We start from the raw sequence: 10,796 nt of genomic DNA, 5'->3' as shown, positions 1-10,796 counted from the left end.
CATTATCAAATTGAAAAAGCTGTCACAAAATGGAAAGCTATACAATATATAATACAAGAAATACAGGGCATTGCAAAAGATCAGTTGTAAATTATTTTAGCTTTACAGTGTGTTGGTTAATGCTTTCTAAGTTTTACTTTGTACATGTGTATGAATACACATACCCATACACTTACCCTCTCCTAAGTACCAGGTTCATGAGAGTAAGAAATAACACAGAGCAACAGGCAGCATTTGCTTTCCACCCCACCTATATCCTCCTCAGTGTGTCTTTGCTAAAGCTACTTCCCCCATAGCTGGAAGAGGAGTTCAAAAAATGAACTTCTTCCTTCTTCCCCAGCTGAACAAAGCCCTGACAAAGATTATAGACTGTAATTAAATCTGCTGTAAGATGCTGCAGGTCCATGACCAACACAGACATACATCACTGGAATACTTATTTGGAACTGCTGGCTGCAGAAACACAAATGAGGAGCCAGTCAGATTACTCCAACACTGATGTCTGTATGAAGTTTACATATGTAAATTGCTCACAGAACTGCTTTTCTATTTCTACCTGTTACCCCTACTCACTCACAAAGCAGCCCAAGTTTGCTAAACTCTGAGGTACCTACAGTGTTAGGAATGTATGGAGGTTTTTAAACACTTCGTGCTCAAATTTGCCTCCAAAGCACACTGATAATTAAAACACTGCAACTTTACAAAGGTAGACCAATAGAATAGTATATGTTTCTGTTCAAAGATGCTTTCTAAATCAGCATCCCTCATATAAATGTAAAAATGTACGTAGTTTAGCATCTGAATCCATTACGACACATGTATGTGATTCCATCACAAGTCCTGCTGTGGCCACAAACCCACCAATGTTACATTACTCACTCTTATGTTATACACACCAAGTCCATGCTTTGGAGAAGACCTTGTCCAACAGCACCAATTGGTGGAAAATAAATTTTAATTTTATTTTCCCCTTAATTCAAATAGCTAGTGGTCAACAACAGTCCAGTAACACAAATGAGAAAAGATTCTTAGGCAGCAGATGACTGTGATAGTATCACAGAAGTTTCTTTCTTTGGACTGACTTTGACAGAAGAAAAAGCATTCATTGGAAGGCTGTGTTTTTTCCTAGCTCCATTTAAAGCAATTTTTTCAGAGGTAAAAAAAAAACCAACCTATCTCTCAGGACACACTAATGGGTTGTTTAAAATCCATCCTTTTCCTTTCTACACTTGAAACACTATCATCTATGTTCCTAAGAAAATATTTGAATAAAATAAGGATGACTCAATTAATTGGGAGGGGAAGGAGCAAGTAAACCAGTAAAAACTGAATTGACATGAGAATATGTAAATAATACTTTGGGTAAAAGCTATTTGGATTAAGATGCCAATGTTTTTCCTAATTTATTGCCAGCCACAGTAAGAAAGAATTATTTTGCCAGAATACAGCTGGCAAAATAAGGTGAGTTTTTTTAGTCTCCTACAATCACACCAAATGTACATCAGAGGTGCTCCTCTGTTTTGAGAGTTGACTGTACTTGGACTTAATCTTTCAATTTAAGTATGGTGCTCTCTCTGGGGAGGAGTAGTAATAGGTAGGCTTGATGTTTCCCAGGACTTCATCTTCCCAGTTGGGGAGGCAGCAGAAGAAGAAAGCACAACCTATTACAACAACAGTGCTGGCCCAGCCAAAACCATAGGCCCAGCTGAACATGTTATCTCCTGTCAGTGGAATGTCTTCTGTGAATTTCACTGGGTAAATGACCAAGCCAATGATCTGGAATGCAGCTAAAGAAAGAAAAGAAAGAAAACCAGAGTAAGTTACAGAGAACATATTACAGTTCCCATTAAGAAAATGTACCTGGAGATAAGTGCATACTTAAGATATGTAAGGATTAGCCTCAGACCTGCAATCAGATCTGCATTGTTACAGAGGTATGTGACTTCTGTCCCAGGCAGATCCCCACGCCTATGTGCTGCGGCACCTCAGGTGCCATTGCCAGGTTGCTAAGGCACATATCTGCATGCCGTGACCAGCCCTGTCCCACAGCCAGCACCGGGAACCCTGCCGAGCCAGTTACCTCCCTGAGCCCTGCTCCTCCTCCTGCCATCAAAAAGGTGGGAAGCACCCACAGCTCTTAAGTCTTGGCATGTCACATGCAGGGTCAAAGGTGTTGGGCATCCCCATAAATTGCTTTTTGGGAAAGTGAGAACTGACAAAGGCCACTGAAGATTCCCTACCCATTATGCTTTCAGAGCACAACTCAGCCTTCCCTTGCTCCCATGAAAATGAGTCATAAACCAAAGACAGCTGATTTTGTAAGGGAGGCTCCACCTAGCATGTTCTTCTGCTGATGCCTGTTTCACATCTAAAATAACCTTGTCTTTGTGCCCAGCCTTACCAACAACAAAGAGCAGGCCTCCAATTCCTCGCACAAAGTTGAAGCGGAGGATCTCGATCGAGAACGCGATGACTGCAAGGGCGAAACAGATGACCAGGATCACAAAGCCAACGAGGTACGTGGCAGCTGCTGCTCTCCCCCACCCTTGAAGAGAAAACAAGAAAGGTGTTACACACAGCAGTACTCTCCCGTAGATCATTGCAGCTCTCTGGTTTTCTTTATTCACTTTTTTTATTGAAACCCTTTACTGTAGGAAGCATGCCCTTATGTCAAAGCAATACTGAATGGCTGCAAAGCACACAGCTGCAGAGCAGGGGGGCACCATCCCTGCAGCAGCAGCACAGGACTCCCTGCCTGTTAACTTTTCCTGATGAAAAGGGTGATAGAGTGCCACATAGAAGAGAGATAATGTCTTCAAACTCTGTATGTCTAAGACACCCACAGATACCTGAGCAGATAGGGCACACAACTGCTGATAATGCCCTTTATCATTACAGCTCCCATTTGATATTCAGGTTTACAAAAGCACTTCCATGCACAGGGAAGTGTGAAAGCAGACAAGAGGGTACCACCACAGGAGATAACTGCTGGGAAATAATAGTGCTGCCTGCATAAAATTTCTGTTTGTTTATGACAAGTACAGAGCTTGTGGAGCAAAATAAGCATGACCAAATAGCTGAAAAGATGACAGAAAGAAAGTTCTTGAAAATAAGTAACTATTCGCAGCTAAAATGCAGCAGGTGGAGGAGAAACAACAAAATCTCAGCTAAAAGTTGATGAGTCCTCCTTGAATCATTACTTTGACATTTGCTGGAACAGGGTGTATCAAGCTACTTAGTATCAGCTACTGCATGACAGGCTCAGGCATGAAGCAAGCAGCTGTATTCCAGCAGAGCAGCACCAGCATCCAGAACTCACCCGGCACAGGCCAGGACCAAGGCAACAATGGCAGGAAAACCTCCTAGATAAACAACCAGCAATTCTGCTTTGGCAGTAGCACAGCCTTAGGAAAAGGCCCTCACACACCTTGTTCTCTTCAGAAACCAAGCAATTTAGGTGAGCCCAGTGCAAACAACTACAAGCAAAAGTGTTCCTGCCCTGGAGGCAGGATACCTGCCCACAAGGGCTAAACCATACTGGCTAATGCTTTGTTTCCCAGTCAGCTGTCATCACAGTTCAATTCCCACATCTACATATTGTGGGTTTCTACTTTCACACACTCAGACAGAGGTAGGGCTGGATCCTGAGCTCCCTCTAATGTAGGAATAAAGAGGCCAGTGAGATCTAGGTCAGAACATTAAAAAAAAAGAATCTCTTTCATCATAGCTGCCCATTCCAACACAGTTAAAGTGACTTTGGAGATGTCCTGCTTTCAATGTAGTCTCCATTATTTCTCTGCAATTTGCTTTCTGAAAGCAAAGCATTGTTTTACAGCTATTTTTATTAGATCTGTTTGAACTGGTTTCTTTATTCTCTAATCCAACAGCAAAAGTAAAATACAGCAGTAAAATGCATCAACCAAATCTCTGCCAAAACTTCCATCCAGCACCACTGCTACCTGAAGACAATAAAACTGACACAGAAAAGATAAGGAAAAGTCTTTCTTTCCCCTTTCCCTTCCTGGAGCTACTCTAGACAGTAAAAACATCTCAAATTTCTTCTTCTCCTTAACTAGTTGTGCATGTCTCATACCCCTTCCCTGAGGGAATGCTGAGGGGAAGATGTGGGGAGGAGACTGATGAGTGTCTGGAGAGTAGAGCTACATCAATGGTTTGATAAAATCTTTTCATACAAAATATTCTCTCTCATACCTAACACAGGTATTGAATATTGTCTTCACAATAGGATTTCTTTAGTGATAACTAATATAAAGGGATATGTAAACATTACACACAGACAGCCCAGGAAAACCCATTCAGACTAGACGATTTAGGCAAGGTTTTATCAATATTTGCCCTATTAAGAAAAAAAAAGGTACGACAAGAAGGAACACTAAGTTACCATAGCATATTTCCTTTCAGATGCATTATTTATGCTGACAAGATGTAGGAAGATAAATCTGGCATCTCTTTGATCAAATTTAAGTTGTAAACTCAAATACACCTGTACGTTAGACACCTTGAGGTTTAGTGCAACACAAACACAGCTGGAGGAGTACAAGGCAGAATGCCCACAGTGCTCTCTTTGCCATTTTCATATCATCTGTACTGTCTTTACAAGCATAATAAGCTTTTGGATACAGGTCAGCCCAGCCTTTGCTCACAGTGATTTATTTTCTTGTCTAGGGCAATAAGAAAATGACAACATATATAGCTGCAGGAGATATCTTGTCAGGAAGATTAATATCAAGCTCAGCTTTCCTTGAGGTGTTCAGAAACAAGGCAGCAGTAGGTATCATCATCATGAAAATCAGTGAGTTTTGTGCTCATGTGTGACAGAGCGCAGTGCTGGTGACCCAGGACCTTCTGCTCTTTCTTCAGCTGGATTATCTTTTCCAACAGCACTTAGCAGCAGGTTGATGCTGGCAAGACCTGATGAGACTGAGTCATAGGTGCTGCCCACAGCACAAGATGGGTGTGCTCTGGGCTGGATGAGTGTAGTCAGCCACTGAACTATCAGCCAGACACTTGATGCCCTGTGGGAATCACAGGACTTACAGTTAATTTTTGAGATTTTTCTTATATTGTGCATATATATAAGTCTCTTAATAAGTGACTGATGGGAGAGGTTGGGGTGGGAGGGTGCACCTTTCCCAAGCAAAGTGTGCAGCCTTGGGATGTTCCTTATCCACATGACCTGCTGCCACCCCCACCGACAGGGAGAGTTTTCATTAGAGGGGCCGCTGCAGAGCTGAAACTGACATTGCTGCTTCTCCATGAAGGAACTCCCTCATCCCCACACCTATCAAGTCAGGCTTTCCCAGCTCCTTTTCCTACTAAAAGCTTCAGAGAGCTGACCGAGTCCCCACAGGCACCCAGCTCTCCTGTCTTTCTGAAAGATCCTTCCCCTACAGCTGCCAGGAGGGGAGAGGTGCAGGTTTACCCTCTCACTGTTTGCTGCCATAAGAGCTGGAGAGACCTGCTCACAGTCAGAGAATGAAAGATTAGCCCCAGTTTCTATCTGGTTTATGCTCAAAAGTACCTTGTAATCATAAGAAATTTAGCCAGAATGTAAGATTTTCTATTAAAATAGAAAATTCACAGACGCATTCATTTGTTAGAGAGAGTATTTCTTGTGCAAAATAAACATAAATATTATGTCTGCTTATGAAATCAACCAAGAACACCACAGTGATTTGGAGCTGCATAAATAGAAAGGCAGAAGAATCGGAGAGCAGAAAAGCAGAGAAATAGTTGGGGGTATTAGTGTTTCCAGGTCAGCTGGGCCTCAAAGAGTAGTCAACGTCTTTGCATCTGATCAGCAGAAAAGTATTTACCTATTAGGTGGTGTTGAAAGAACATTATAAAAACAACTGTTCAGAAGGTCTGTAATTATTAGGAAGGATGAAGAGTTTTATTACATAGCACTACATTACATTAATGATTACTATGGGAAGGAACAAAGCTGCAAATGTTATCATGCAAATAACTAGGAGGGGTCATGATTACTAAATGTTAATGATGAGCACCAGTAATATGATGAAATTAAAAGAAAGCAAGCAACAGTGCCTTAGCATTAAGTGTATTTCCTGACTTCATTTGGCCATGCCTCAGCCTCACCAGGGAGGAGGTGGAATCTCTACAGGCTAAGATATTTAAATCTACACGTCTCTTTAGAAATCAATAAAAGGGCTGTGAAAATAGTCCAGCAGGAAGATGAACTGCTACAGGATTTGAACTAACAAGACTCATATTTGTTCATTCACTTCCAGAAGCTGAAGCTACTTTGTTAGCTCGTGAATAAGTGGAAGTTTTTATCACGACCTGCAGAGACTGGGCATGTTTTTGCAATGTAGATGTAATATCCTTGTGTATGTAAATGGCAGTAGCAATCCTTGTTTGGCCTCAAGAACCCATTACACAGACTGTCCAAAAATATCTCTCTTTTTTTGATGTCATAAAGGAGCAGTGGACTGCAAGCAAAAGAGCAGTGTCAGCACTACTTTCTTGCTCAGGTAATGTGCAAACTTCCACGGTAGCATGACTGGTGAGAGAAAGCTATGTGCATACCCACCATGAGCACAGAGGACCCCAGAATCCAAGGTTTGCTGGGAGGGCAGGTTGGAAATTAATACTGGGAATCACAATCTGTTTTGGCTTTAGGAGTGCAGGAAATGCAATTACTAAACTACCAAAATACTAAATGCAAGCCTTCTAGTATAAACTTGGCTTCAGTTGAGAGCCGAGGAGAGGCACAATCCTACATATTTCCAGCTTTTAGTCTCTGGATTGTTAGCAGCAGAAGTGTGCCTGCTCAGGAGCCAGCAAAGTGCACTGGCAGAGACACCAGCCTCACACTTCACTGGGATCTTTTACCAGGAAGTTACAGTAAGTGTTTTCTGGGTGTAGGCAGGGACGCCAACTGCTACACCTTTCCATCAGCATTTCCCAAGTGCCTGCACTTGCCTGACACTCCACACGATATTAGTTTGTCTTGAATTCATGCTGGTGTTTGTAAATCAGACAAAAGTGTGCCTGAAAAGAGGTGCATTGAAAAGGTAAGCATACACCTAGCATTCCTCCTTTATTTACCTGGCCTCTTAGTGAAGACTCCACATGCACTCAGTTTCAGCAGTAATCTGGGGTATCAAAGTCCATACCTCTAGGGACATAGGTGCAGTGGCACAGCTCCAGTGAAACATGATTCACAGAGGCTGGGCTCTTTTTTTTTTTTTTTTTTTCCTGGCACCTACTAAGGATCCAGAAAAATGCTCTCCTTTTTCTTTGTTGGCTGGTATGTACCAAATGAATATCGACTGGCTCTTAGTGTTAAGAAGGAGTTAACCTAATGAAGTTACCTTTACTGCACATGTACACACCCATTTTTTACAGTGTTAATGCAAAGCAAAGTTGCTGGGACCAGTCATTCAGAACCAGGAGGGCGCAGCCACCCATAAATATTTCTCCTAAACTTAACGATCTCATCACTATAAAGACAATCATCCTTTCCAAGTTACACAGTGCAAATAGTCTTTGTCATAGCTGATGGCTTGCTGATATGTTTTAAACACACAGTCAACAGTTAAATCCTGCAATGGTCTAGACTTAGTCATCTTGAGTCATATTCTAGTGCACTACAGTGCTTCTGCATTGCAACATTTTGATAATACATAGACACTGCCAGCCAGGGCACTTCTCAGACACACACTAGTACAGAACTCCAAACAAAATCCCTTCCCTGCCTCCCTACCACATGACATCCTACTCTTTTTCCCTTTCACTTTTTCCCTCTCATGTGGTATTTGCAAATGTGCATTAAGGAGCTATGCAGTTTAGGAGACACTCCTATTTGCAAATCTTTGTTTGTTGTTTCCTGCCCCTTTCCCCTCATTTAAAATAAGTGACTTGCCTGCTTTTTTTCTTCCTCTTCCTCATACACATGCCACAGCTCAATTAAGAATTTGTCTAATGGCACATTCTGTTAATGGAGATCCACTTTGAAATCTTCATTTCATCAGAAGAGGTGCAGGATGGTTAGTGCACAGTAATTATTGTATGCAAAACACAAGTTATGCATCTCAATTCGTTAACCTTTATTTTCCTGCAGCAGTCCTGTAAATGCCTGCTAGGCATTTTTTCCTTTGTAAATGCCCTCACCTATTTTGACAGTAATTACATTAGCATAGAAGAAAAGAAAACAAAACAAATCAAACCTGAATTCATGTGTTACGTCTGTCTCTAGATGCAAATACTATTTGAGTAGACAGTGGCATTGATGTTATGAAAATTTCAGAACAGGCAAATTCATATAAATAAGCCAAGGATTTAAATAAGTTTTGGTTCAAATAAGCCAAGGCTCAAACCAGTGAAGTGGAGGATGCTGTTCTTCTGTGTCAGCCTGTTAACTAGGAAAAAAATGCAAAAAATTGCTTTTGTCCCACAGTGCTGAGGGCTGACGCAAAGCACACACCCATCAGCACTCAGGGACGTGTGAAGCCCTGTCACTACAGGAGAAAACAAATTCCAGCGGCTGTACTGTATTAGCACTTTTTTCCTGTGCAATGCAAATTTCAGCAGCTCTGCTCTAGCTTTTCTTCTCTGTCTGATGGGGGAGATGGATATTTTCATCTCAGTAGCCAGATTTCTTCTACCTGCAGTGAGGCCCGAAGTCATCACCCAGCTGAGAAACGAAGCCACTTCTCTTACAGCATATTCAGGATTTAGCTTGAGCATGAGCAAAGCTTCTGGAAGTGAGTCTGCCGTGCTCAGGCAGCAAGGGATCTGCGCAGGGAAACAGTCCCAGCTCTCCCAGCTGAAACACACCCTTCCAGCCCCCCAGTCCCTAAAGAACCCTCATCCAAGATCTTAAGGCGGGTCTGCTTATTTGTCCAGAAATATTTTGTTTGAGGGAAAAGCAGATGTAATCAGACCCACGTGTCCTAGCAATAAAACAAAGAGTCCCCCAAAAGACCTAGAAACTGAGAGTGTGCAGTAAGAATGTTACAGTGGCGATGCCAGATACAGAAGCAGCTAAACAAGTTAAAACAGAGGCACACTTATCCCTGATTTAGGCCCCAGTGCAGCAGAGAGGTACAAAGGAAAGAGCATTTTTTTTTCTGCCTGCGAACCCACATCAGACCATTTTAAGCCGCGGACCAGGAGTCATTTTAATAGCTGCACTCCCTTGGCCAGGAGGGTTAAATTAAGGTGCTCTCTTCCCCCGAAGAGTCGGGGAAATACCATTTTTCTACTGTCCAGGCGTGGTTCTGCAGAGGAACCCTGCGTGGAGGTTTCCACACTCGCCGTCTGACCAGGGAAGCCAGCGGCACAGGGCGGGAGCAGCCAGGTAAGGCTATGGCACTGCAGCCCGATGAGAGCTCAGGGGAAGCAAGCACACAGACTTGGAGCCAGTTGCTGTCTTACTTTGGTTGTAAAATAACTTCAGAAAAACCCAAAATATCAACACCCCATGGGTATTCCATTCCAGAAAGCAGCCGCTCCACAGCAGAGTTAGGGCAGGTCAATGGCCTTGGCACCCTCTGCCCGGATGCCTCGGAAGGCTCCTGACTCACCGTAGTCCATCAGGGACTCGCAGCTCCAGTTGAGATCCTCCTCGCCCCGCGTGCAGCTCTCCCACAGCGACGCTTGCTGCACGTAGGGCTCCGACTCGGACTCCAGCCAGCCCCGGCCCGCCAGGGCGATGATGCCCATGATGATGGCCAGGCCCAGCAGCAGGGGCAGGAGCCACCTGCACCTCCAGCAGGCGAGGCCGCACACCACCATCGTGCCCGGCCGGCGGCGCGCCCTGCGAGCCCGGGCGTCGCGGGTGTGGCGCGGTGCGGCGGGGACGCTCCGCCGGGACGGGAGACTGCGAGCGTGCCGCTCCGAGCGCGGTTTTAAGGCGCCGGGGAGGAGGGAGTCCCACCCACATTCCTGTGACTAAGCCTGCCGCCGCCGGCGGCCCCGACCGGTGGGGCCGGCGGAGAGCGGCGGAGGGAGCGGGGCCCAGCCCGCCCCGCCGGCCCCGCCGGCCCCGGCTCCTCGCTCGGCCCGCCCGGGCTCACCCTCGCCCTTCTCCGCTCGCTGTCCGCCGCCCTCCCGCACCCGCTCCCGCTCCCGCTCCGCCGTCGTGGCACAGGCACCGCAAAAACGCAACCGCAGTCAAAAAATCTTGCGGTTCTCGGGGTTGCACGAGCCCTGCCTTGCTCGTGGGGGCTGGAGATCATCATCCTCCTCTCTGATCACTGGATTGACCGACCAGCATTGCCCCACATTGATAATACTGGTGGTGCTAGCCGCTTCAGGTACCAAAAGCTTGCAAAAAGGCGCTTTTGAGGTTGACAAAAAAAGAGACATCTTAAAGAAAGGTGTCACATGAGGAGGGGAATATGACATTATTAACAAGGAAACCATCATTTGTTTCACGTCACGCTCAGTATTTAACAAATGCGTGTTTCCTAATGGGCGTCTAATGAGTGTTTCATCACAGGTGTGCCCTGGCTTCCAAGCAGGCTGTTCTGGGCACTGGACAAAGCCCAGCAGTGGCACTCAGGACCCATGGGCCCTGATCCTTTCCCATTCCATGTCTGGAAATGTACCCCAAGATGCCAGGTGACCAAAATGAATGCTTCCCCATCACATGGCATGGATGGACACCCAGAATTTTGGTCATGGTGAGAAGCACTTCTCCACAATAAGATAGCTACATATCCCCTCGTGTCACTCCATTGCCCAGCATCAAATCAAACTCCTTGTCTGAGCAGACACGTGCCCATAATAGGACTAGAGAAATGTGT

At 44.8% G+C, this 10,796-nt stretch overlaps 1 protein-coding gene across 1 annotated transcript; it reads right to left on the bottom strand.

Moving 5' to 3' along the window:
* Positions 1-1,409: 1,409 nt before the first annotated feature.
* Positions 1,410-9,897, bottom strand: PERP (p53 apoptosis effector related to PMP22). The gene is made up of 3 exons (XM_064413561.1): positions 9,573-9,897; positions 2,402-2,545; positions 1,410-1,787 (listed from the first exon to the last, which is right to left on the bottom strand). The coding sequence occupies exons 1-3, from the start codon at positions 9,781-9,783 to the stop codon at positions 1,552-1,554; spliced, it is 591 nt and encodes a 196-aa protein (XP_064269631.1). The 5' UTR covers positions 9,784-9,897; the 3' UTR covers positions 1,410-1,551.
* Positions 9,898-10,796: the final 899 nt, after the last annotated feature.

This window comes from Passer domesticus, chromosome 3 (genome assembly GCF_036417665.1).
Source record: "Passer domesticus isolate bPasDom1 chromosome 3, bPasDom1.hap1, whole genome shotgun sequence".
NCBI classification, from domain to species: domain Eukaryota; kingdom Metazoa; phylum Chordata; class Aves; order Passeriformes; family Passeridae; genus Passer; species Passer domesticus.
The sequence above is the reverse complement of the archived record's forward strand: the minus strand, read 5'-3'. Positions and strand labels throughout refer to the sequence as shown.